This window comes from Pelodiscus sinensis, chromosome 18 (assembly GCF_049634645.1).
Source record: "Pelodiscus sinensis isolate JC-2024 chromosome 18, ASM4963464v1, whole genome shotgun sequence".
Classification (NCBI taxonomy): Eukaryota; Metazoa; Chordata; order Testudines; family Trionychidae; genus Pelodiscus; species Pelodiscus sinensis.
The window spans coordinates 18,524,375-18,552,131 of NC_134728.1; the positions used below are offsets into that span (position 1 = coordinate 18,524,375).

The 27,757-nt window shown below is 43.2% G+C and overlaps 2 protein-coding genes and 1 long non-coding RNA gene across 3 annotated transcripts in view; 1 reads left to right on the top strand and 2 right to left on the bottom strand.

Moving 5' to 3' along the window:
* The window catches only part of LOC112546881 (uncharacterized), a 78,917-nt gene that overhangs the window by 47,600 nt on the left and 3,560 nt on the right, over positions 1-27,757 (bottom strand). The gene's annotated exons all lie outside the window — the stretch shown is intronic.
* Positions 61-1,844, bottom strand: MOCS3 (molybdenum cofactor synthesis 3). Its single transcript, XM_075901193.1, has one exon. It carries the CDS (start codon positions 1,842-1,844, stop codon positions 282-284), a length of 1,563 nt encoding a protein of 520 aa, XP_075757308.1. The 3' UTR covers positions 61-281.
* DPM1 (dolichyl-phosphate mannosyltransferase subunit 1, catalytic) lies at positions 1,827-27,751 on the top strand. The gene is made up of 9 exons (XM_006129441.4): positions 1,827-1,961; positions 4,219-4,318; positions 7,425-7,458; positions 10,628-10,704; positions 11,237-11,262; positions 14,818-14,913; positions 17,071-17,139; positions 17,382-17,496; positions 27,151-27,751. Exons 1-9 carry the CDS (start codon positions 1,843-1,845, stop codon positions 27,253-27,255), a joined length of 741 nt encoding a protein of 246 aa, XP_006129503.1. The 5' UTR covers positions 1,827-1,842; the 3' UTR covers positions 27,256-27,751.

Sequence of the window (27,757 nt, forward strand, 5' to 3'; positions counted from 1 at the left end):
GTTGTTTGCTCCCACAACCATGTTCAATTGACTACATCAAACAGACACAATTCAAAGAGAAAATGTGTATTTTTTCTTTTATACAAATGTTTAGAATGTTAACAAGAAAAATGAATTTCAAATATATACCAAATGTATTAGAAGTTAACATGGAAAGCATGTAATACATAACTTTGTGGTATATCCTCCCCATTTTGAACATTTGTTACTCAGACCACACATGATCCTAGACGAGTTAGCAGTAGAAATTTAGGATGATTTCTTTTCTGATATTTAGAATGTTAGTACTGGGGAAATGATGGATCGATTTTCCTAGCCCAAGCCATAAGCCCCCCTTGAATGTCCTTAGCTACTATAGAGCCAAGTTCTTTGTCAGGCAACTCCTGTAAAACTCGCACAGCTTTCTGGGAGTCATTTCCTAGTTTGCAAATAACATATACTGGGAAAGCTGTTTTGCTACTAGTTCTTTGCTTTTCTTTACATATTCTCTTTCCTAAATATTTCAAACATTCTTCATTTTGTCCCTCTAGTTTACTTAAAGGAACATGGACAGAGTGTGCAAGGGAACAGATATCCACTTCTACTTGTGGACGGACATCTACCAGTATATGTGGGACTTGCTCATCCCATAGCTTTTTGTACTCCTCTACAGATATCCTTTCTTTGCTTGTCAGTAGATGTAAGGATCTACACTTGTCTGTTGCAGATGAACCACAGAATGCTTCATAATCCTGTAGGCTGGTCATAGTTGGACTGTCACCACAAATGGCACAGTCTGATTTCTTGGGTCTTAATTTGATGTTACGAAATCTGCCTTCAAGGGCATCAAACATCAGCATGAACTGGCTGAAGCTAGAACCTATCCCTGAAGCTATCTTCAGCACCTCCAAGGCCTGGATGCACCCCATGATGCCTGGCACAACGCCCAGGACTCCCCCATCAGCACAGTTGGTCACTGTCTCTGGTGGAGGTGGCTTTGGGAAGAGGCAGCGATAGCAGGGTCCTCCTTGGTAGTTGTACACAACCAGCTGCCCCTCCAGCCGGAGAGCACTGGCTGATACAAGCGGCTTCCCAGCGAGCACACAGGCATCACTGACCAGGTACCTGGTGGGGACGTTGTCTGAGCAATCCGCCACCACGTCGTACTGCCTGACCAGCTCCAGGGCAGTGCTGGGACTCAGGGCCAGGTGGTAGGGCACGTATTGCACCGCAGAGTTCAGCTGGCGCAGGCTGGCAGCTGCGGACAAGGCCTTGGGCAGCCCTTCCCTGGCCTCCCCGTGCAGGACCTGTCTGTGCAGATTACTCATCTCCACCACGTCGTGATCCAGCAGCCCCAAGCGGCCGATGCCGGCGGCCGCTAAATACTGGGCCAGGGGGCAGCCCAGCCCCCCGCAGCCCACCACCAGCACGGAGCAGCGGGACAGGCGCAGCTGCCCTCGCACTCCCAGCTCGGGAAGCACCAGCTGCCGGCTGTAGCGCAGAATCTCCGCCAGGCTGAGGGAGGCCCTGGCCTGCAAGGTGGGCAGCTCCGAGCCCGGCTCCTCCTTCGCCAGGACGCTGGCCAGCTGCCCCTGCAGGGCGCTTAGCTCCTGCTCCCTCCGCTCGATCTCCGCCCGCAGCCGGGCCGCCTCGCTCAGAGCCATCGCCAGAGGGATGATGGGGGGGGGGAGAGAAAGCAACCGGCACCGCGTCACGAGGGGAGGCCGCTTCCGCTTCCGGTCCAACCCCTCCCAGTCTCCACGGCGACGTCGGTGCCACGCGCCGGGGGAGGTGCGCATTGGCTGCCTGGTTCCCCGAGGGACGTAACCGCTCCCTGGGTTCCGGGTGGTTTCTGGGCCCGCCATGGCCGCGGCCCGCGGGCGCCGGGCTGAGGAGAAGTACTCGGTGCTGCTGCCCACCTACAACGAGCGCGAGAACCTGCCGCTCATCGTCTGGCTGCTGGTGCGGAGCTTCCAAGAGAGGTACCGAGGCCCGGCTGCCTGCGCCCGACTCCGCCCCTCTTCATCGGGCCGCCGCCGCGGTGCCCGTGGGGAGCCTGCTGGACCCTGCGCCTCTGGAGGCCCCCGCAAGGGGCTGGAGGCCCCCGCAAGGGGCTGGCGGGGTGCGGCGCCGCGGGACTGCCCCGTCCAGCCGAGCCGGTGGCGGATCGCCGAGCTCGGGCCGCGGCAGTACCGCGAGAGGAGCCCCGCGGCGGACACGGGCGCTCCGCGTGAGCCCCCTTCAGCGTGGGGTGGGCGCGGGGAGGCCTGGTTTTATCGTGGCTGTTTGCGCCGGTAGCGCCTGGTCCCGGAGCAGCCCCGCCCGTGCTAGGCTAGGGGCTCTCAAAGGCGGCGGGAGGGTGGTGACTGCTAGGGATGTAAAATCCCATTGAAAATGTGAACCTGTCACGTTAACCGAATAACCGGCCCGCTGCCGGCGAGGGCTGCTCCGCCTTGGGCGCAGGTTAACCAGATAGCCCTCCCCCCCCCCCCCCAGTTACTGCAGGAGGGTCCCTTCCACCTCTGAGCCTTCGCCCCCACCCTGCTTTGCGGCCTGCTTTCATAATAATGTTAACTATTATAAAGCTTTACAGTGTATAAGGGGGGAGGGGAGTTGTATCCCTGTAAGCTGTGCTTGGGTGGCCACCCAGGAGAGATTCAGATGCCACCCAGCTGATCAGCAGGGCACACATAGCTGCCCAGGGCCAGCAGCATGTGTTTCTGCTGGTGGTGCACATCCACACATGCCTTGATGATGCTTATAACTGCATATGAATGGAAAAAAATTAGAGGGTACACTCAAGCTAGTTGTGTGAAAGGGGGTTAACCGCTTGTGCAACTGCTCAGGAGAAATTCAGATACCACCCAGCTGATTTGCAGAGTGCCCACAGCTAGGTTTTGTGTTTTAATTGGTGGTGCATATGCCTCAGTGCCTATAAAAATTGATTGTGCACTGGATGAAAAAAATCTGCACGTAGATAGAAAAGATTAGAGGAAACTGTGGTCACCAGTACAAGAGTTTGAGAACTACTAGAGTTCCCACCTGTAGAACAAAACTACAGTGCCTGCCCCAAGAAAGTGGCTCTCAAATATTTTGGCCAGCAGTCCACCCTGCTCAACGCAACCTCTTCCACAGACCACCAGCCAACCACCTATGATGATTATATAATGACAAAATGGGTGCAGGAGCTGACTGAGGATTTGGGGTCTGGATGGGAAGGAGGATGCAGGAGCAGGTTGAGGGTGCAGGGTCTTGGCACAATGGAGGTCTAGGCATGAGGGAGATGGAGAGATGCTTACCTTGCTCTGTGTCTCCCGTCCCCTCCCCTCCCCTCCAACTGGCTGAGATTCCAGCCAATAGGACCAGTGGGGAAAGACTGGGCACACGGTTTCCTGCACTGCTATTACCCCAGTTGGGGGTAGTGGGAGCAGTGCGTGGAGCTGCTTCCTGTCCCTGCAAGCCGGATCCCGCCCACGAGGTTTCCCTCCACTCCCCAGCGGGAAGCTGGCACTTTAACAAAATGGAAGGGAAGCAGCCCACCTACAAGATGATTGCAGACTACTAGTGGCCCATGGACCACACTTTGAGAACCACTGCCCAAGAAGCTTACAATTAAATGTTTCACTCTTCTGGATTTGCTTTTCAGAGGTCTTCGTTTTGTGGGCATTCCTCCTCTCACCTCCCAACCCATCACACACAGAATTTTGAAAATCCTAACAATATATATTCATTTAATTAGGTGGTCCATGCCTGTAAGCATTTATTAAGTATTAGCAATAGTCTAGAAATATGACTAAGTCATGCATGGTGTGAAAATGGGTAAAATCTGTTAGCAGTGGAAAGTGCTGTAGCTGTGCCTGTCCTCTAACAGGAATGCTATTTTTCACTGTAATTATTTAGGGAAACAAAATTACTGTAAACAGAGTGCTAATCTGGCATCTGTAATCACTCCTGCACCACTACAAGGAAGAAGTACGAGACCAAGGGACCACTGATTGTGAGACTCTGGACATTAAAACAGCCTTTTCATCTTACTGCTACTGTTGCAGTTGCTTCACAGCAAATTCCAACTTAAGATGCAAGTGAAATTACATGTCTCTAAAAGCTGCATTTTTTTTGGTATTTCTAGCTGCTAGTGAATCACTCTGCATTTTGTTCTCTTGTTTAATGTCTTTTGAAACAGTGTAGCTACTGAAATTGGCTTCCCACCTGTTCATTTCAAAATATTTGTCCTTTCAGTGGAAACAACTTTGAAATTATAGTCATAGATGATGGAAGCCCAGATGGGACACAAGAAGTCGCTGAACAGCTGGAAAAGATATATGGTTCAGATAAAATTGTGAGTAATAGGTTTTTTTCTTTGCTTTTATTTTTTGTTGGGTAGGGAAGGGAAGTGATTTAGAGTGGGGGAATTAGTCAGGATTTCTGGATGCAAGACATGGTTTTCTTTATATCTCTTGTCAAGCTGTTAAAGTTTTGTGTCCCAATTTACATTATGATAGAAGCACAGGACCGGAAGAGACAAGAAGAGGCCATGATGATAAATGTCAATTATTGTAATAACAGCACCCTCACATGGAATATTGTGAGGCCCATGAATTAATATTTGCAAAATGTTTTTATTACTTTGAGCACATGCCTCATTCCAGTCAGATGATGATGGCGATTGTATTTGGTCTGTGGATATTTAAAAGAAAAGATGAGGAGTAGATAAAGTTGAATTTCACTTTCTTTGGATGCAGGTGTGAGCATATAGACAGATGTGTGTTAATCTGCCCTTCATTATTTTCTTCATATTAATTAGTATATTTACTTAGAAGACCCATCCTTCTAGCAGTATTGTTAAGGATTTCTGTTTTCTGTACTACTACAGAAAAATAGCATGGAATAAACATATATACCAAATATATGAGGTGGAATAAATATCACTTTAATTCAGACATTATGTATTTAACCATGCTTCATTTCAGTGATAAAGGCACATAAGCATAATATGATCTGAGAACTAGAGAGTATGTGTTTTGAGCTACACATCATGTAATCTGTCTTCTCTCTGTCCCCCCCCCCCCCCCCCCCCCCCCCAATCTCTTGTGTCTATTAATTGGCAGTTGTAAGTTTGATTTTTCTGGAACTGAAGTTTCCGATTGAGAGTTAAAATAATCTTTTTCAAGATTTTTGTAAAGAGAACTGTGTATATGTTGTTTGGAGTGTTTTGTAGAATTTTCTATTGCTATTTTGTATAAGACAGTTATACCAAATGCAGGTCACTACTTTGTCTCTAAGGTCCCCAATCCTGCATGTGAGCGGACCCTGGCATCACCATGGAACCCTATATGGTTTTGGGAAACTCCTTGCAGATCAAAGCATCTGCTACTCTGATCTAATTTCAGGAAAGTAAGAGCATCAAGACAAATCAATTATTATTTATTTGTAGCCCAGTTTTCTTTGTTTCCTGAAATTAATTGTAGGCGGAGAGCAAAATCAGAGGTGACTGATGCTTAAAGATCTGCATTTAAATAATTTTGTTGTGCATCTTATTCACTAAGAACTGTATTGTGGTCTGAGTAAGTTCCTTCGCTAAAGGTCAAGAAGTTTATAGCAAATGGATGCTGATAATCTACTTGTGATTTTGTAAAATTGGCCAACAAACTTTGGGGTTGAGACCACTATGCAGAGTTAGACTAAGATCTGTAGAGTAAAGAGAATAAAATAACCACTCTGTACAAGCTTTAATGATTGAATTTTTACAGAAGGTCTATCCTTGCTGTCCTTTGATTTTCACACATGATTATGATCTCACAGTCACTAGGGATGTTAAAATTAGATTAATCAACTAATCAAATAATCGATGGAATTTCCATGGACTCTTGGATTAGTCTATAAGAGGGTTTCTGCTTTGAAATGTAGCAAGAGCCTGCCCAGTTGTTGCTACATTTCAAAGGCGGAAGTGCTGTGCAGCACTGCATTTCAAAGACTGAAAAACCGCTTCTGCTTTGAAATATACAAGAGCCTTAGTGGGGGCTCTTGTACATTTCAAAGGTGGAACACTGCTGCTGTGCCCCTGCCCCCTCCCACAGAGCTGGAGCTAGGGGAACCAGCTTTTAAGCCAGCCTCCCCCACCCCACCCCAGCACCTGCTCCTCTCTCCCCCGCTCCCCCTTTCCTCCCCCCTCCCTGCCCCCACCCTTGCTGCCTTTTTCTGGTAGAGGCAGCAAGGGGGGAAAGTGACTAATCGATTAGTGTGTCACTTGTCCAATAAGCATGTGCTTATCGGATAGTAGACTAGTCAATTAGTCGCTTACATCCTGAGCAGTCACTTGAAGCCAAGATTTTTCAAATGAAGGGGTCTGAAGTTAAGCTCCAAAATCCCATATTTGGTTAACCCTTTTCAGTGAGCACCCACCAACTCTTACTAATGCCAGTGAGAATTTTGAGGTGCTCAGCACTCTTGACAATCAGAAGGAATATAAATATGGACGTGAGTGTCCAAGGTTAGACTTAAAAAAAACCTAGAGCTGTGATGTGCTCAACTCCCAGAGCTCCCTCTGATTTCTATGGGAGCTGAGAATGGTCAGCACAGAAACAAGGGGTATATGTTATTAAAAAAAAAAAAATCTTAATGATGACCTCAGTAAGCTGATTTGCACACACATGAAATTCAGCTGAATATTTAATCAATATTTAGTTATGACTGTCTTAGGCCACTTTGAGAGTTTGCTCAGATACTAATCCATAACGTTTGTCACTCCACAAAACAGGTAAGGGGTAAATGTGTTCAGTTTTGTAAAAGGGTATTTTAAACCATAGGTATTAGGGGAGAGGAGGCATAAAACAACTAGAATGACTTCCTTACATAGTAGTAGTTCTTCTTTAAAATTTAAAATAGATTGGCTTTTAATCTAGTTTTTATATATCCAGTTAATATAAATATTTCTGTTGAAACTGTCTTTCCTTTGATTAATTTGATTCCCTGTAGTATCTAGATTTTTAAAGGAAAAAATGTTTTTCTAATATTGGTTCAGTATCTTGAGCTATACAATAGTGAGATGTTACTGAAAGTAGGGATGTTAAAAAGCGTTTAATACAGTAACTATGCAGTTGCTAAAAATCTTAGTGGTTACACACACTGCGGGCTCTTCAGTGTGAAGCTTAGCTTTAAACTGCAGATCCCGCAGCAAAGCTTCTCCAGGAGTGGAGCCACCAGCCCCTGCAGGCCTGACTCCCAGGGAGGAGGCTTTGCTGTCCTGCCTCAGCAAAGCCACCTCCCTGAAAACCAGCTGAGTTTAAGTGTAACCAATACCATTAACCAATAAGCATCAGCTTATTGGTTCAACAGTGATTTGAATACACTCTAGCATCCCTAACTGAAAGTAAGAAAAACTGTAGTCCTGACTCATATATTAATGAATGGCCTAATTTTGGTCCCCTCTCCTCAATATCTTTCAGCTTCTAAGGCCAAGAGCAAAAAAGTTGGGATTGGGTAAGTACTCAGTAAGCTGATGATTTAGAGGGTAACTTCTTGCTCTCTGTTTTGTTTGTTTTTTAGTTTTGACATTCCACAGAAGGAGTGGACCTTCAGATAGAAATAAACATTTGCACCAAGTAATTATAAGCAAACAAATGTGTAATGATTAAAAATGTCGCACATGTTCTATTGTAGTGAACTTAAAATGAATTCCCCACAACCTCAAACCTGCAAATTTTTAGTTTGATCCATCTATGTAGTAGCAGGAAAACATAGTTACTGTACTATGCTCATCCTTCTCTCCCTGGTCCACCTATTTGTATGCAATCAAAGCCTCTTATACATGGGCAGGCTGCTATGCTCACATGGTACCCCATTGACTCAGTGAAATCACTAGGTCTCTGCACAAATGTAGCAGTCATGCAAGTGCAGCAAATTACAGGTTTGGGACCTTAATTTAAGGTCATCAGAGTAGGGATTCTTTCCTACTGTGTGTTTGTACAGTGCTCATTGTGTCTTGGCTCAATTTATTAAGACCTCTTGGTACTTAATAATTCAAATAATACATTTCCCTGGAAGGTCCAGTCATGCAAAGTGCTGAGCACCATCCTCCTCTATTAAGTTCAGTGTGAATTTGAAGTCTTTTCGTGTAGTTACAGGAGTTGCCTATCGCTTACCGGAATGCAGTCCTAATTTGGGGGCCAGTCTTGAACCATTGTAATAAATTCTAAGACTTCTGTGGATTTAAATTATCAAAATTAGGTTTTCTGTTGCTCTGCTGTTGACTTCTTACTACTAATGAAGGACCTTATCTGCTTTTCGTTAAGAATGTTAAATTTAGATTAATCAACTAATCAAATAGTCAATGTAATTTGCATCGACTATTTGATTAGTTGATAAGGGCACTTCCCCCTTTGAAATGTAGCAAGAGCCAGTAGGGCTCTTGCTACATTTCAAAGGCGGAAGCGCCACAGGGAGCACGGCCAGTGAGGGATTCAAACAGTCCCCCGCCGGCCATGCACTCCGTGCTTTTGAAATGTACAAGAGCCAGCTCTCCCCAGCACCGGATCCTACTCCCAACCCCTTGAAAGAGTCAGCAAGTGGGCAGGGGAGCTACTAGTCGAGTCACTAGTCGCTTACATCCCTTCTTCATTGTTTTTTTTTTTTTAAACGGCAAAAACTATGCATTTTTGTTTTGCTTTGTTTTTTAAACTCAAGTGTAAACATTTATCACAAAACACACTGGGGAAAAATTAGTCTGTTTGGACTCATGCCTCATGACAGATTTTTTTTTTTTTTTTCAACTCCAGTATTGGAAATGTAAAAAGCAATGGAATACAATCTACCTTCTTGACTTAATGAAAATCAGTATTAGTCTTTTACTGAATCTCTTCACGCCTCCCACTTCCACAAGCTAGTGAAATATTTCATATGCCCTGTTTATTGAATGTTATGCAGTTAATCTACTTTTCCCACAGGAAATGTTTAACTATGGTATGTGCCAATACGCAATAGGGAAACAAAGTTCTAAGTCTAATATTGAATTGTCTGTATTTAAATTCACCTTTTATATCTGGTTGCATTTCTTATTTAGATATGAGACACTAACAAGCCTAGGTATCTTTTTATTTTCTACCTAATTTTAATCTTGACCTTGGTTATGATCCTCTGTTCTGTGTTTCAAAGAACAAAGACATTTTATGTATTTATATTTATTCAAATTGGCTTTGTTTGGGGTTCTTAATGCAGCTTGTTTATCCTGTAATAAGTTTATTTACTAATTATATACACTGCCTGGATCAGTAACATTCTGGGCTTGTAATTTTTCAAACATCATGAGAAAGAGACAAGATGTTCATTAACAAAAAGTTGAATTCTGTCTGTAAATGCTTGAAATGAACACCAAGGCATACATCTGGGTACATGCTTTTAAAAAACTGATTTTATATATATATATATATATATATATATATATATATATATATATATATATATATATATATATATAATATATGAAAATTTCTAGGAGGACAGCAAAGTTAATCCTGAGGTAATGAAGAGTGTGTCCCAGACTTTTATTTCAATTATGCCATTGTAGCAATTTTTGGAAACCAATATGGACTTAAAAATAAGGATGTTAAATATTGACTAATTGAATAATCAATATATTTTGCATTGACTATTTGATTAGTTGATAGGGTGATTCCACCTTTGAAGAGTAGCAACAGCGTTACGACTGTTGCTGCACTTCAAGGCAAAAGCCTCACATGGAGCCTGGGATCAGCTGGGGACTCCAGCTGATCCTGGGGTCCATGGGGCGCTGCCGCTTTGTAACGCCGTAGGGAGCCTGACGCTGGGCTGATCCTGGGGCCAGACTCCCTGGGCTGCACACGGCATTTCAAAGCAGCAGCACTGCGTGGAGCCCAGGGGTCTGCCCCCAGGCTTCAAGCAGCACTGCCGCTTTGAAGTATCCCCTCCAATAGAGGCAGCATGGAGAGAAAAGTAACTAGTTGGCTAGCATGTCAACTAGTTCTTCACATCCCTACTTAAAAAGCATAACTAAGATCAGAAAGTGGCCTTCTTGAGGAAAAACATTGATGCCTTAGCTTGTACTGTCTCTTATCACAGAATCATAGAATACTAGAACTGGAAGGGATCTTGAGAGGTCAACAAGTCCAGTCCCCTGCTCTCATGGCAGGACTGAGACACAGATGAACTGATTCATGTAATGTGGTTAAAGTAAAAAAAAAATTAAGTAGAGGGAAAAAAAGATTTTTAGTGTAGACATCAGATGGAGCATTTTCATAAATGTTGATTGACAATACAAAGCAGAAATTAAGAAGTATCCTTTGGATCAGTGGTTAAAATTTTTGAAAGCATCTGAGTGAGTCAGGTGCATAAATCTATTTTCAAGTATTTTAGACACTGTGGAAAATGTTGCTGTATTGGTTATCTGTTTACCAAGTCATGTTTTTCTGGTTATTTCTACTTGAATTAAATTATAGAACTTTGCAGGACCAGCTTTTGGAATCTAGAATTGAAATTGTTATAGAAAAATCTTAATGTTTGTATCCTATTTTTTTTTAAAATCAGGAGAATTTGTTAATCCACTTTTTGTAATATAATTTTGAAACTGCATGCAGATTAAGATGGGTTAATATTATTTCTATGATGTTTTTATCAGGCACTGCTTATATTCATGGAATGCAACATGCCACAGGGAATTTCATTATTATTATGGATGCAGACCTCTCACACCATGTAAGTTTATATCTAGTGCAGTGTCTTTTCTAAGGCTACATCTAGACTGGCATGATTTTCCGGAAACGCTTTTAACGGAAAAGTTTTCCGTTAAAAGCATTTGCGGAAAAGAGCGTCTAGATTGGCACGGACGCTTTTCCACAAAAGCACTTTTTGCGGAAAAGCGTCTGTGGCCAAATCTAGATGTGCTTTTGCACAAAAAAGCCCCGATCGCCATTTTCGCGATCGGGGCTCTTTTGCGCAAAACAAATCTCAGCTGTCTACACTGGCCCTTTTGCGCAAAAGTTTTGCACAAAAGGGACTTTTGCCCAAATGGGAGCAGCATAGTATTTCCGCAAAAAGCACTGATTTTTTTACAGTAGGAAGTCAGTGCTTTTGCAGAAATTCAAGCGGCCAGTGTAGACAGCTGGCAAGTTTTTTCCGGAAAAGCGGCTGATTTTCCAGAAAAACTGGCCAGTCTAGACACAGCCTAAGTGGTTTTTTAAATTTTTACTGACTTTTCTTTTTTTCCCACCCATCTGCCTGTTTTCAGCCAAAGTTTATTCCTGAGTTCATCAGGTAGGTACCATATTTAAAAAAAATATTATTGTATATATTTTAACTGATGGAAGTTTCATTGTGTGTGTGTCCGTCTGATGAAGTTTCATGTAACATTTGAATTTCTTCCACTACTGTAAAAACAAGAAGTCCTGTGGCACCTTAAATACTAACACATTTATTGGAGCATAAGCTTTCATGGGTAAAATCCACTATGTCAGATACACTGGAGTGGAAATTACAGATGCAGAAATAAATAAATAAATAAATAAATGCACTAGTATATCAAAAGAAGGGAGTTGCTCATCAAATAGAGGACCAGTGTTAGAGGCCAATTCAGTTAGGGTTAGGAATGTTAAGAAGTGGGTATTTCACTAATCAGGTAGTCAACAACATTTTTATCGACTACACGATTAGTTGATAAGGGAAGGTGCTCAGTCCTGGTTAATGCCAGGTGTGGAGCTACCCCCGCTGCGGCTCTGTAGTTTAAATGTAGTAAGAGCTGGGTGCCCTGCTGAGGAGGAGGTGTGAAAATTGCCTTTATAGTGAGAGAACCATTCTAAATCCCATGCAGTCCTAAATTGATTGAGTTAAAATCAACTTCACAAACTTTCATTACTGTATTGCTACCTCATTGCATTATAAAAGCTGTTTGAAGATTTAGCATGAACTGCCATGAGAAACACAGTCTGGGCAAGGATTTGGGTGAGTCTAATAAGACCCAGATATTTCTGAAGTATTAATACTGCTGACAACAAATGGTTAATTCCAACAAAAATATCAGAGGCTTCAGCAGAAGTTTTATTTGGTTAAGTACTATAAGAACATATCCATAAAGGAAAAAAGGAGAAAGATAAGTGCTTAGTCATTCTTTAACTAGTTCTACTTTGAAAAGTAACTTAGTAAAAATTAGGGATGTAAGAGTGTAGCCATTTAAATGGATAACCAGTTCCCGGTCTGACTGTGGGAAGCCACCTGCCATCCGAGGCTGGCTGCTGCCCCGAATGCAACAATGTAACTGCTGAAATTTTCAGTGGTTACACCATTAGCCGAATACACACCTTTTAACATCCCTAGTAAAAATGGCATCTTCTTACTCCACATTTCTGCTTCGTGTATTTAGTTAGCGTTACAGATGCGGAATCAAATGAGTACATAAAGTTTTTTACTGTGGTTTTTTTTAATTATTATTTCTGTTGTGCCTGAAGGTGCTAGGATAGTGGAGAAAGAGCTGGATTCTTTTCCTGCTAGTTTATCATCAGTAGATGTGCTTAGTAAGTTACATGTTTGCAAACTAGTTAAAGGTGATAGAGTTGCATGGGTGTAATTGAGGTACAATGTAGTCTACAAATGATGATGCACAAGAAGGAGAGATCCAAGGTTGACTTTTGCAGGGCTTCCAGTTAGAAAAAATATCTCTTTTATTTGCAAACTAAATATATTTGATATAGAGTCACTGATAAACAAGTAACCATGATACTCCAAAATGAAATTATGAATTTTCAGAGTAGAACCAGACTTAATAGACTTAATTCTCACTAATTATGGAGGATTTTCTCTCTCTCTCTCTAATATGTAAAATAAAACTTTTCTTGTAGGACGACAGAGTGATGTGATGACATCACTCTGTGTCCCACCTGTCTCCTCCCTGTCTTCCCAGTGCAGCAGAAGGTGAAATTCCCCTAGCTCACGCCAACCTTGCTACTTCTACTTGCCACATGAAATTGGTATTTTCAACCAAGCCCCTACTCTCCTTTCTCCACCCCACCCCACGAAGAAACATGGTGCAGTATCTGGCAGACCCCACGTCAAAATCGTGGCAGCCCAGGGGCTTGCATGCGTGCGTAGCCAGTGCTCAGGGACAGGCACTAGGAATGGGGCTCCCAGCCAGGCTTATATCCCAGCAGTGGGTTCTTGGGGGGCTCCCTCACTGCCAGACTCTTGAAGAGCCAGAGCATGGTGCCTGATCACTTGGAGTCAGGTTCTACTGGAGTCTCACCCCTCCTAGCAGCTGTACTTACCACTGCTGCCAGAGCACCCATGAGTCGGCTAGGGGAGCTGACGCACTGATCTGTTGGCTCCTTCCCTTAAGCTGCCAGTGGGTGGGCATCCCTGGGCTCTGTGAGCAGGGCTGGGGCAGTGAACAGCTGAGGTGGGACCACATGCGGGGAGAGGATGGGACCTGAGCAGGCTGCAGTGCCCCAGAGCACTGCGTGCAGACTGCACTATCTGTGCCTCGCTATGCCCCAGGCAGAGAAGACAGACACCCCTGCGCTTCCCTTGTCCCCCCTCCCTCACCAGATTGCACAGACAGGACAGAGCAGCCTCTTGAGCATAAGCCCTGCCCTACTAAACACAGCCCTTGGGCCCTCAAAGCCCCCAGCTTCCTCAGCCTGCCCCCAGGCTGCCTCCCCCCAAGCCTCCTCCCAGCACTGCTCTTATGCAACCTTCCCCCCGTTTCCTCATACTACCCTCAGCCTCTTCCCAGCCCCCCTCCAGCCTTCTTGCAGAGTTCTCAGTCAGTCCCCTTACCCTCAAGCAGCTTCCTCAGAGCCTCCCTCCCCTGACCCCCAGTCAGCTACACAGCCCAGTCTCCCTCAACACACACAACTCCCCAACCTCCTCAAAGTCCTTGAAACAAGAGCATGCATTTCCCCAACTTTCTGCCTCCCTCCTCCCCCACCCTGGTGCTCTGGGGAGGGGGGAAGCGGGAGCTGCCACAGCTGCAGCCCGGGCCTCCCCTGCCCAGTGGCTGAGGGAGGGAGAGGGGGACACTTCAGCCCTCCCCAGAAGTCGGGGCAGGGAGAGCTGGGGCTGGTGCAGCTGCTGGAGGTTGGCAGGAGTGCTGGGGGGGGCTGGGCCTTGGCCCTTTCTGACAGCCGGGGGGAGGGGAAGGGACAGGCCAGAGCTGCCATGCCTCTGCCCAACCCTCACGAGCGGCTGGGGGAAAAGCCAGGGCTGCCTACGCCCAGAGAGAGGGGGTTGTCGAGCATAGCAAGCAGGGGGCATGGCCCCCTAGTAACATTTAAAGTTGTATAAAAAGTAATCAAGAGCAAGTACCTTTGAAGTTGAGGTTGGCATGCTGTCTCTAATTTTCTCCTTTCTGATATGTAAGGCAGAAGATCTCAAATAATGGATTTTATATAATGGATTTTATAAAATCTGCAATAGTGCTAGGTACAGTGTAGAAGAGCAAAGAATAGTGTCAGACTCCTCTTTTAATTTCCTTGTTACTATGGTTTGTGGTGTTATTTTAATATGTACTTTGTTTAAAGTCTCCATTTTCCATTGGAGTCTAATTTTTCTTTTGCCTCTTTAAAATAAGTAGGTCTAAATAAATTATTCATGAACCAGTCTTTGAAGTTCTACAAAATAGATGGTAAAAATCTGAAATAATCCTGCTTTATAAAAATGTGAAGAGTAATTTTTTAAAAAAGTATATAAATGTATAGTGCTTATAGCCAACATAATTGTTGCCTTCGTGCCAATTTCCTGTTTGAAGATCTATAAAATATAAATTTGCTTTAAACTCATACAATGTCTTTTCATATTTGAAATAAATTGTATTCCCTGAAGAAAGCAAAAAGAAGGTAACTTTGATATTGTGTCTGGAACTCGGTATAAAGGAAATGGAGGTGTATACGGCTGGGATTTGAAGAGAAAAATAATCAGGTTAGTATTTTTACCTATGTATTTGTAGATAAAAATTTGAATAGCAAATTTTCTTTTCAAGACTTTCAAAGAAAAGCACTCTTAACCAATAAATCATCATGCTTTTCATCTCTCGGACTCCTCCCTTCCTGGGAGTCCTACTTGCGATTCCCTATGAACTGGACTAGATCTTAAATGACTAGGAAAGATTGTCCAATAATTCAGCTACTATAGCATTTGACTTTGGAAACCTGGCTTTAATTCCCTGCTTTACCAGACTTTCTGTGAGTGATCTTGGGCAAGTTGCTTAGCCTCTCTGTTTCCCATTCGTAAAATGAGTATAATAGCATTTCTCTATCTCCCAAATATGTTGTGAGGCATTGACAAAACAGTGGTGAGAGGACATATAAATACATTAAACAGGACAGTACTTCCCATCACAAAATCACATTTAATAATAGAATAGAAATTTGTATACCTTGAAATTTTCTGCCTAAGGAAGAATCAAGGGAAAAAAAATAACCATGTGTTCTCTTTGGGGATGTTGGACTACTTAGTTCAGAATTGAAACACTACTGTGGATAAATCTGCAGTGTACAAATTTGGGACAATTTTTGGCTTTGCCATAAATAGAACGCTAGCTTCTGATGCTCCGTTTCTTCCAAGTTCATAGGTATGTACCTTTTTGTTTAATGGTTGTTCAGGCATTTCCCACAGACAACAATCCACTTGTTCTCTTTTTGGTTATAATACTGTCTTTCATTTATTAAATGTTATCTAGTACAAATGTTCATGTTAAAAATAATCCCAGTCTATATAAACAATTCCTTAGATCTTGCTAGAAAGTCTAATACATCTTTAACCATGGACTTTTGAAATGTATTTTCTTTAAAGAGAAGAAAAAATAAATAAAAATGGTGTAAGTCACATATGAACATGGAGATAAGCCTTTGAACTCCATGCTGGAGCTGTCAATGAAGGCTGAATAATTGGAGTAGATTTTTTTTTTCCTTATGAAGTTTTGCTCCTTTCACATTATCTGAAGTCTGTTCGCTCAAAACAAGTCTGACTCAGACCTCCAAAGAACTGGGAGCAGAAGCCCTGGCATCATTTTGAAAAGAAATTGGCATCACATCTACTATGTTCAGGATTTTTTTAATGTATGAAATAACTACTCATCATTTTATGAGACACAAAGGGGTGGGAAGTGAGATAATATCTCTTGTTGGACCAACTTCTGTTGGTGAGAGCGACAAGTTCTTAGCTTACACAGAACTCCGTACATTTCCGCTAATGTGGGTGTGTTTTTCTCCTTGGATTTAAGTCAGAACCCACAGGAACTGATGAAGATAGAAAAATCATTCTTAGGCTGGAAACTGGTAGAATTGAGGACACAATAATATAGCTTTATTAAGTCTGAAGAAAAGAGCTTCATTCTTGGAGAGGGACTACTTGCTAGCTAATTGGATAAGGTAAAAACTAAATGGGACCCTCAAACCAAGAGCTGCATACTCAGAATAAATAGAAATACTTTTTCATATACTTCAAACAATTCAAATCAGTCAGTCTCTTATTAATACATTTCTGATAAATAAAAGTAATATCAGAATAATACAGAGTTATATATGAAGTCATGCCATTTTACTTTTGTGAGACTTGAATGACTTGACCATAGTCACACAGGAAATATTACTGAGCCAAGAACTGAACACAGGTATTATGCAGATAAGTTTAATGTGTTGTCGGCTAGGCCGTCATTCTTCCTTTATAGGGAGCATTAGCCAAGAAGAAGACTAATCTATTGCAAAATATTTTTGCAATATAGTTTTAATTCCTGTTTGCTATACATTGTAACATAATGTTTGGTTTCTGTGTGGCATTTCTGCTATAAAAATGTAAAAGGATAGCAAATCTGGCTTTTCACTTTCAGTTGAAAAGCAAAATATATATTTACTCATCTAAATATTTTTACTTCAAATTCTACATTTATTAATCCAGTCTAGGGCAGTGAAAACCTATTTAGCTATGTAACTTTCCATATAAGGCAATACCTCAGAATAAATAGAGATTATTTGTTACTTTTTATGTTAAAATGATACTTTTTTGTGAAACCCCTGCTTGTGCTTCCAAAACTTTTATATTTTGAGTGGTTACTGACACGCATATCCTCTTTGACAGTCGCGGTGCCAATTTTGTAACTCAGGTTTTGTTGAGACCAGGTGCATCAGACTTAACAGGAAGTTTCAGGTATGTGGTTCATTTGTTTTGGATGGTTTTTATTTTTTTTAACTATGACATATTAAAATGTTCTCAGTTGCTAGCCAAGAAAGATGAATTGGAGTTATAAGAGCCTACTCCTAAAACTTTGTAGTAATTACTTTTAAACAGCAGTAACATGGGTAGGCTGTTAGTATAATGTCTGTACATGTTATCTTTGTATCTGAAATCCAAAGTTTTGCCACAGGTTTCAGTTTCATTTCAATTTACAGGTTATACAGAAAGGAGGTCTTGCAGAAACTAATGGAAAAATGTGTTTCTAAAGGATATGTCTTCCAGATGGAGATGATTGTTCGAGCTAGACAGTTAGGATATACTGTTGGAGAGGTACAGTAAAAGTATAAGAAATCACCTTTTAATTTTGTACTGTAAATGTGGGTACAGGCTATTAGAAGCAAATAAACTGATGAGCAAGATCTCCTAGGAAGTGTCATTCGCAACTATAGGCTGAGATTTTCAAATGAGCCCAAGAGCATGCAACTCTGTCTCCAACATAATTAAATTTTATACTTGCACTCGTAACAGATTTTTTTTTTTTTTTGCCACTTACCTTCCCCTCCTTCCTCCACTTGTGTCTCTGTTCAGTATCTTGCATATTTCTTCCAAGAGAAAATTGACAAAATATGATGTGATCTTCTGTACCTTTGTTTTCTTTTCCGTCCCTTCCTGTAACTCTCTCTCCCTCCCTCCCTCCCTCCTGTCAGATGTAGAAGTTTACCACCTGCTCTTCTCCACTTAGCCCTTCACTTGTTCTAGGAGTTGCAACTCATCCCAACTCTTGATCTCCCTTGCATCTGCTTCTAGTTTCCATTGTCCACTTACTAAATTTCCAAACCTCTGTGTAGTTTCTCTTGATTGGTAGAAGCTCTTTGTACACATCCAGAAAGTTATCTTGCTATCCTCCTTCAAAAGCTTCTTAAAATTCTCCTTTGCCAGGATGCCTAAAATATAGTTTGACAACAGTTAGGCTGCTGGTACACTGAAGGTACATCTATACAGCAATGTTATTTCGAAATAACTTAGTTTGCCTCTACACAAGCAGGAAGTTATTTCAAAATACTGTCAACCTGGAGGACTTCTTAGTCTAACTCCTATAAACCTCATTGTATGAGGAGTAAAAGAAGTTGGAGGAAGAGTGCTCTATTTCGAAATAAGTGCTGTGTAAATGCTATCAATTTCGAAATAAGCTATTTTGAAATAAGCTACGCAATTAATTTAGTTCAATTTGCATAGCTTATTTTGAGTTAAGCACTGATGTGTAGATGTTCTCAGATATAATTGCTTATCATGCTGACCAACAGTATCTCATTGTTTTCTTGTACTCTGTCCACTTCCTGTCTTACACAGAGATTGGGTCAGTGACAGTCTTATGTCTGGAGTGCCTTGCACAATTGGGTCTAGGTCCATGGCTTAATCTCCTAGGTCCTGTGGTAATGCAAAAATTAATTATGATAAATTCTCTAGCTTGAAGCACTCGTGACACATGTTCCCTCTAAGATAGTGGTCACCAACTAATAGATCGGGATCTTCTAGTAGATCTTGGAGCCATTGACTGGTGATCCTGACAGGTTTGGCAGGAGGCTATCAAGTGCTGGCACTTCATCTGCCCCTCTCAGCGCTGTCATGCTCTCCTCCCCTCTGCCTGTGAGGTGTCCCCCACCCCCAGGAGCCTCTTGCTTGCTGTGTAGGGCAGAGGAAGAAGAGGTGGGGTTGTTGATATCCGGGTTCTCCTTCCCCCACCCTGTACCTCATCTCCCCAAAGTGGTGAGGGCAGGGATGGAGCATGTTTCCTGGATGCTTTTGGGAGTGGTATAAGCCCAAAGTAGGGGTAAGCCTGCCTTAGTCCCCTGCACCACTACCCAGAAGCCACCTGTGGTAAGCAGTGCCCAGCTGGAACCCACATTCTGAACCCCAGCCCTGGACCTCTTCTGTATCCCAAATTCCAGCCCTAGCCCTGAGTTCCCCTGCACCCAAACTCCCTCCCAGAGCCTGCATCCTGAACCTCCTCCTGCACCTTAACTCCCTGTCCCAGGCTCAGCTCAGAACTCCTCCCAAATCCTTTAGCCAAACATCAAAGTCCGCACCTCCCTCTCCTGCACTCCAGCTCTCTACCTCCAGCCTGATAAAAGTGAATGAAGATATGGGAGGGAGGGAGAATGGAGTGAGCAGGGGCGGGAACAAGGTAGGGCAAGGGTGCTTGGGTTTGAGATGCATCCTGGATTGCACTTAAATTAAAAAAGTGATCTCATGCTTAAAAAGGTTGGAGACCACTGCTCTGCAGCAAGGGCAGAGACACCCCTCCCTGGGCCATGCCTGCTGAAGTTCCCAGGGCAGTAGAAAGGTAGCTCTTGTCTAGCTGCAAGCTGCTACAGTGAAAGAACTTGGGAGAGTCTTCTCTCCCTGTGGCAACTTGCATTTCAAGCCCTTTGTCCCCAGCTCCACCACAAAGTCCTCATCCCTGAACCCCAACCCTCTGCCCAGCCCTGAGTCCCCTACCATACTCCAGTCTCTTGTCCCCATCCCCCACCGTACACTGTTCATGTGCAGAATGACTTCTGTTATGTTCAACAGTGTGGAGGTGATGTGTCCTCCATATTTTGGTGCATGTAACACAAGTCATTCTACAAATTTAAATAAAAAAATTAGAACACAGCTCATGACACATTTTAAATCGTGTATAAGAACCATACAAATACTTATTATAAAACCTGTCCAAAACAGATCTTTCAGGCCCTGATTTTTCAGAAAAAGTGGGCACATAGATATGAATGCAGATTTCATAATTGAAGATGTTAGGGTTTAATTAGGTGTATTTGTGTGTGTATGTTCACACTGTTATAGAATCTGCACACAAATATTAGGATTTCACTTCTGTGACATAGAAGTGGCAGGTGGTTCCCTGGGAGCTGGACCAGGAGCCACATGTAGCCATGTGGGTAACCAATGAGCTCCTGCTTATTGGTTACCCATTTAAATGGCTACACTCTTACATCTCTATTTTGTATTGTGTAAAATTCACTTTGTACATAGGATTACAAATTTTGCACAATGTAAATAGTGGCCATTAAAATATGACACTCTTAAGCAGGAAGGTGTGTGTTCAGCAATATCTTAGGGGAGAAATTCTAATTCTGTAGAGGAAGTTGTACCCTAAAATTCTGTGATATTGGATAGCTTCTGAATACAAAATGTTTTCTCTTGACTATTCGTTAAAATCTGGGCCACTTTAAGCATCCTGCACTGGCTTCCTCTCCAGAATGAAGTTACTGATTTATTTTTCTTTCCTAGCCCAGCTAAATATAACTGTTAAGGTGCTTGTCAGTGTTGTTAAAAGGATCCGAATGAAAATGCTGAATGGGTTTGTTAGATGTCTTAGTTTTATGTTTTTCCTTGGCTAGCTGTTCTTATTTGTAAGAGGTAGATCTGTATCTGCCAGATGATTGCCTTGGCCTCTCTTTTGGTATAGGCAGCTGTGCATGAGACATACACAGTTCTGGCACAATAACAAGGGGCTGCAGGGGCATTATATATGCCAGCTGATTCTGATTAACATTGACAGTTGAGTGCAGATCCAAATTTTTATTTTATATGGTTCTGCAGAAATAATTTTGTTGAATTCGTATGCTGGACTATTATTATTTGAATGCTGGACTATTATTATTTAACACATACTAGAATATTATTTAATATTAGAATATTAAGAGTTCCTTTAGAACTGTAGGAATGGAAGAAACCTCAGTAGGTCATAAGAATAGCCATACTGGGTCAGACCAAAGTTACAGCTGGACCAGTATCCTGTCCTCCAACAGTGGCCAATGCCAGATACCCCAGAAGGAATGAACAGGTAATCATCAAGTGATCCTTCCCCTGAAACCCATTTCCAGCCTCTGACAAATGGAGGCAAGGGACACCATTCCTACCATCCTGGCTAATAAGCATTGATGAACCTATCCTCCATGAATTTATCTATTTCTTTTTTTGAACCCTTTTAATGTCCTGGCCTTAACAACATCCTCCAGCAAGGAATTCCACAGGTTGACTGTGTTTTGTGTGAAAAAATACTTCCTTTTGTTTGCTTTAAACCTGCTTCCTATTAATTTCATTTGGTGATACCTTATGGGAACAAGTAAATAACTTTTTCTTATTCACTTTCTTCACACCAGTCACAATTTTATAGACCTTTATCATATACCCCCTTAGTCTCCTCTTTTCTGAGATGAAAAGTCCCAGTCTTTTTAATCTCTCCATGTGGCAGCCAATCCAAGCCGCAATCTAGTCCAGTTTCCTGAACTGAGACTGGACTAAGTATTATCTAGACCAGTGGTCACCAGCCAGTTGATCAGGATCTACCGGTAGATCTTGGAGTCTGACAGGTGATCCTAACTGGTTTGGCTAGGAAGCGATGAAGCACTGGTCCTTCAGTTGCCCCTCCACCCACTGTTGTGCTGCTTCTACCCTCTGCCTTGCAGCTGCTCCCCTGTGAGCCTCCTGCTTGCTATGCAGGGTGTGGGAAGGAGAAGAGGGGGAGTGCTAATGTCAGGGTGTCCCTCCTCCCCCCACTTCCATACCCTATCCCCACACAGAGAGAAGAGGTGGAGGGAGCTTGGCAACGCAAATGTCACTCTCACACTCTGCGTATCATTCTCACAAACACACACTGTCCTTCACTCTCATGTCCCGACCCAACACATACGTGGGGGTCGTTGTTACTACTTTTACTGCTTGCAAAGTGGGTTATTTTTGGTTTTTGACTGGTCTTCGCATTTCATAATTTTCATTTCTCTCTGACGCTTACGTGTAATTCTTTGAGTGGTGAGTTCTAAAATGTCTAACCCTTCATTGCTGGAATCCCTATGGTAATTGCTGCTCCTGAAAGGGGCAGACATGTCCCTGTAACTCCTGAGAGAGGCAAAGCAGGGGGGTCTCCATATGCTGTCCTTGCTCCCGTGATCAGTAATGGGGAACCTTGGCGAGTAGAAGCTGTGGTCAGTGCCTTTAGATGAGGGGTAGCACATGGTGCCACTGCTATGCATATCAGATGCTTTCAGGAGTGGTGCAGGGCCAGGGCAGGAGTAAGCCTGCCTTAACCCTGCTGGCTCCACCACCCAGAAGCTGTCTCAGTTAAATGGTGCCCAGCCAGAGCCTGCTTCCTGAACCTGTCCTAGCCCTGAACCACCCCCTGCACCGAGACTTTCCCACAGCTTGAACCCTGACACCCTTCCTGGACTCCAATCCCCCACTGTTTGCTAAACCCAGAGCCCCTCCCACACTCCAGACTCATTGGCCCAAGACCAGAGCCTGTACCCCAATCCCTACCCCCAGCCTGGTGAAAGTGAGTGAGGATGAAGAAGGAAGAGGGGTGGAGTGAGCAGGGTGAGGCCTCAGATAAGGGGTGGGGGCAGGGCCTCAAAGAAGGGGCAGGAAGGAAGCTGGGCAAGGCTATTTTGGTTTGAGGTAGATCTTACATTGCACTTAAATTGAAAAAGTGATCTTGTGGTTAAAGATTGGAGATCACTGATATAGACCACTCAGGATTGGTGTTTCTCTCTTCCTTAAAAATCTCAAATGATAGAGATCCCCCAACTTCCCTAGGTCATTTGTTCCAGTGCTTAATATCCTTATACAGGTTAAACCTCTAAAATCTGGGACTTCATGGTCTGGCAACTCTGTGGTCCATATTGCTGGGCCAAAGAGTCCTGGCTGGCCAGGTAGTGAGGAGCAGCACAGCCTGGGCTGGCAGCAGGGAGCACAGCCCTGCCCAGGAGTGTAGCCCTGGTGGCAGTGGGGCCCGCACAGCTTAGAGCACAGCCTCACCTAACAGGAGGCAGCAGTGCTGGTGAGTAAAAACACAGCCCTGGCCAGCAGGTGTGGGCAGTACAGCCCCGGTCAGGGCAAGCATAGCAGGGACCATAGCCCCACCTTGGCCAGAGGCAGTGGGGCAGCCCAGCCTGGAGCCTGGGAATACAGCTTGGGCTTGTGACGAGAGCCCAGCCCCAGCTGCGCTGGGGCAGCAACAGGCCTGTGGTGGGGATCAGGGCAAACAGCTTGAAGGGAGCCTGGACCTCCCCTGGTCTGGCAGTCTCTATCATTTGGGACCACTCAGGTCCCAGAGGTACCAGATCAGGGATGTCCCACCTGTAGCTAGTAAGTTTTTCCTAATGTCTAACCTAAATCTCCCATGTTGCAGTTTAAGCTCATTTCTTCTTGTCCTGTCCTCTGTGGAGGGGAGAGATTTTTTTTGCATTCCTCTTCACAACTTTTATTTACTTGAAGATTATGTCCGTCCCTCAGTCTTTTCCAAACTAAACAAACCCTCTTTTTTTAATCTTTCCTCAGAGGTCATGTTTTCTAGACATTTTTATTATTTGTGTTGCTCTTCTCTGGACTTTTTCCTATTTGTCCACATCTTTCCCCAAATGGTGGTTCCTAAAACTGGACCCAGGACTTCAGCTGTTTGCATTTTAAAAAACAGTATTACATTTTGACTCATTTAGTTTGTGATCCACTATGATCCCAGATATGTTTGTCATGCTTTTTCTTTGACTATCTTTTCCCATTGAGTATTTCTTCCTAAGTATAGTACTTTGCATATGTACTCAATTTCATCAGATTTATTTATTTCAGATCATTTCTCCAATTTGTCAAGATCATTTTGAATAGTAAACCTGTGCCCTAAAGTTCTTGTAACCCTTTCCAGCGTGGTAGTCTTTGCCATTATACAAATTTACTTATGAAGATACTGAATAAATCCAGACCCAGGACAGATAATATGCCCTTCCAACTTGACCGTGAATCATTGATAACTACATTCTGAGTATGGTTTTCCAACCAGGTGTACACCCACTTTATGGTAATTTCCTCAACACTGCATTTCCCTAGTTTGCTTATGAGATGGTCCTGTCAGTCAGTATCAAAAGCTTTATTAAAGTTGAGATGTATGACACGTACTGCTTTCCACCATTCACAGTAGTTGTTACACTATCCTAGAAGGATATTAAGTTGGTTTGATACAATTTATCATCTTCTAGGTGCTTACAAACGGATTTATTTATTCCATTGTCTTTATGGATGCCAAAATTAAGTTGTCTTGTCTATCACTCCCTGGGTTGTCCTTATTCCCCTTTTTACAGATAGGTACTATATTTACCCTTTTCCAGTCCTCTGGGATTTCTCACATCCCTCGTGAGTTCTTAAAGATAATTGCTAATGGCTCAATCTCTTCAGCTAGTTCCTTCTGTATTCAAAATATATTTCATTAGGGCTGGGTGACTTGAAGATCTGTAGCTTGTCCTTTACATAATTTAGCTTCGTAGAACACTAACACTGGAAGGGACCTCAAGAGGTCATTGAGTCAGACCTCTGCCCTCATGACAGGACCCAGTACCGTCTAGACCAGCTGTGGCCAACCCAAATCTTGCGAGCCGCATGCAGCTCTCTCTTTCTTCCTTCCTTCCTCTCCCTCCCCCTCCCCCCATCGTCCCCGGGTACAGCTCCCGAAGCCCCCCCCACACACCCATGCTCCCCAAAACTGCCCTCTCCTCCCAGTTCCCTGTGCTGACCTGGGCAGGGGGAGCTGTCCAGCACAGCCATGAAAGCTGCAGAATAAAGATGGCAGCAGTTGCTGGGAGCCTACTGTGGCCAAAAAGCCTCAAAACGCGTTGTAAGTGTGTTTTCTTAAAGCGGAAAGGAGCAGAGCCTTTTTTCGAGGTGTTTTTTTGCTCAACCAAACACGATGGGGGGGGGTGCTTTTTCTCTCCTTGACAACTTTGCCCCCGCTCTTCACGCTGGATCCACTCCTATCTTGGCTCTTTGCCCAGAATGGGTTGGACACCCCTGGTCTAGACCATCCCAGATAAACCTCTATCTAACCTGCTCTTAAATATCACCAGAGATGGAGATTCCACAATCCTATCCCAGTTACATGGATGTCCACTATATTAGTCATGCCATCACTGCTAACCTTTTTGGAGCAAACTGAAACAAAGGCAGTTAAGATTTCTGCCATTGCTGCATTTTTTTTCCTGTTACTGTCATTCCTTCCTCACTGAGTATTGAGCCTACTCAGTCTTTGATCTTCCTTGAATGTTCTGGCAAAATAATGGACAGACAGAAGTACAATTTGTTTAACCTTTCATGATCTGCAAGTAAATTTGGACAATATGTTGGCAAAAGCAACCTTTTTTCTAAGAATAACAAACAGCTTGAAGATCCATAGACTCAAGTGGATGTTGCATACCAAATGTGCATTGAATACAAGTACTGTACACAGCTCTGCTATGTCAGTGTAGCTGAGCAGAAGATCATTTCATGATGTCCTTTCTAATGGTGAGGAATTGATGTTGGTTCACCATGGAAGAACTTGTTTAACTCTGCCATTTCTGATTATGGCAGTCTCTCCCTAAACTACCCCAATGGACTTTTGCCTCCCCCAGTAGAAATTTAGAGAAGGAGGTTAATAGAGATTTCACAGAATGTTCTGAGCCTTTGGGTGTCAAGTTCACCAATCCTACCTTCGAGAATAGTTTGCTCAGAACACTCATTGGCTAATAAGATTAATATATTTAGACCTATCTCTAAGTGTGGTCAACCCTACCCTCTAGTGTCTGAGCCTTGAGACACCATTAAGACTGTGGGGTGGAACAGTGAGGATAAAGAAAGCAGCACAATCTCAGATATTTGCCCCCTGTCCCTTACAAGCATGCTCTTATAGCTATAGGTAAAGTGCTGTGCATTCCTCTGAGCCCCTCTCTGTTCCTGTGGCAGCTTTTACTGAAGTTATCAATGAGGGAAGCTCACTTTGTCAGGCTTGTAAGTTTAGGCTCAGCAGCTCGCAAACCTAAGCTGCTCTTTTCTTCTTCTCCTTTTGCACCTGAGAGCACAGGCAGCATAGATGTGTATGAGGCTGCTAATGGACATCCATCCTGAGCAGTACAGTAAAACTCCATTAGTCCGGCATCCAATGCTCCGGGACTCCTGATGGTCCGGCACCATCAGGAACCCGGAAGTGCTGGGGCAGCCGGACAGGCTTCCCCCATTAAGCTGCTGCTGAAACTGACCAGCAGCTGAATCGGGGAAGCTGGGAGCAGAGCAGCTGGGATGCTGCCAGGTTGCCCCTGAGGGGCAGCGCTACGGGACCAACCGGGCAGTACCCCAGCTTCTCTGTCCCAGGCGTCCCCAAGAGCAGCTGGAGTGCTGCTGGGTTGGTGCCGTAGCGCCGCCCCTTGGCGCTGCGGGACCAACCCGGCAGCACCCCAGCGGCTCTATTGCAGGCATCCCCGATTCAGCTGCTGCTGAAACTGACCAGCAGCGGCTGAATCAGGGACGCCTGGGGCAGAGCCAGACTATCGTAAGGGGGGGCTATGAGGGGTCTGGGGTGGTATCTCCTCCCACCCCACTCCAGACCCCTCATAGCCCCCCCTTCTGATAGTCCGGCATATCTGATAATCTGGCACCCCCTGGGTCCTAAAGGTGCCGGATTATCAGAAGTTTACTGTATATAGTTTTCTGGTGACAGGGATTTAAAAAAAAAAAAAAAAACCACACAATAAGGAACAAAAAAATAGAAGACAAAAAAAACCCACAGTGAGATCAGACATAACTACACCTGGCACCACCTTCAGGGACATCAAAAGAAGGCATTCATCCACAAATCAGTTGCTAGCAGAGGTTTCCACAACAAGTTAGGAACCACCCATATGGATTTTACCAATTTTTGGAGACTATAGGTGGTGTTGCTAAGTCTCTGCCAACCTGAGGAACCAGTCTCTCATTCTCATCTCCACATATAATACAGTCAGCAGACTATATATTTAAGTCTGTAATAGTTTCACATTTTTAATGATATGCTATGTTCTAAACATGCACACGGTGCTAAATTTAATATAAAATGTGTAATAGATTTTAAAGCTGTTTTCTTTTTATATAATGAAGTTACATTCCTAAAATAATTAGAATTCTCTGTTTTGTTTTGTTTTTTAACAGGTTCCTATCTCATTTGTGGACCGTGTCTATGGAGAATCTAAACTGGGAGGCAATGAAATAGTGTCTTTCTTAAAAGGACTGTTCACTTTATTTGCGACTACATGATAAGAATTAACTTGGGGGGCAAGCTCTTATTTAAAATGTCGCATTCTCCTGAGTGAAATTATATACAGTTGTAGAAGCTTGCTGATTTGCCTAGTAACCAGGAAATTAATTGCGTATTTGTGGTCAAGTGAACTAACATTAATAAAGCAGATATGCTGTATTATAGGATATTCTTTTCAAATTAAATGAACGAGTATATTTAAGAACAATGTATAATAATGAAACTGACACAGTACTACTTTTTCTATGAATAATAAAGTGTTAATAAATTAGACCACACCTGTTTAGGTTCTGTGCTATTCATTTTTGTTGAAATGTGTAAACTATAAAGTGTACAGATTAGCATCTTTCTGTGTACAGCAGAATCTTTCAGTTTATTTTGGCAAAATATTTTGTTTTTATGCTAGACTAATACTGAAGTCAAACATGCTGTATTAATACACAATTTGATCTTTTGAATAAAGCTTAATTGCATGCTTATTAGAAATTAATCTTATTCATG

Bases quoted from the DNA above. Each gene is read 5' to 3' on its own strand.
- DPM1 (XM_006129441.4), top strand. From the start codon at position 1,843: ATGGCCGCGGCCCGCGGGCGCCGGGCTGAGGAGAAGTACTCGGTGCTG. The intron at 1,962-4,218 runs GTACCGAGGCCC...TTGTCCTTTCAG, and splicing joins GTGCGGAGCTTCCAAGAGAG to TGGAAACAACTTTGAAATTA. The intron at 7,459-10,627 runs GTAAGTACTCAG...TGTTTTTATCAG, and splicing joins AGCAAAAAAGTTGGGATTGG to GCACTGCTTATATTCATGGA.
- MOCS3 (XM_075901193.1), bottom strand. From the start codon at position 1,844: ATGGCGGGCCCAGAAACCACCCGGAACCCAGGGAGCGGTTACGTCCCT.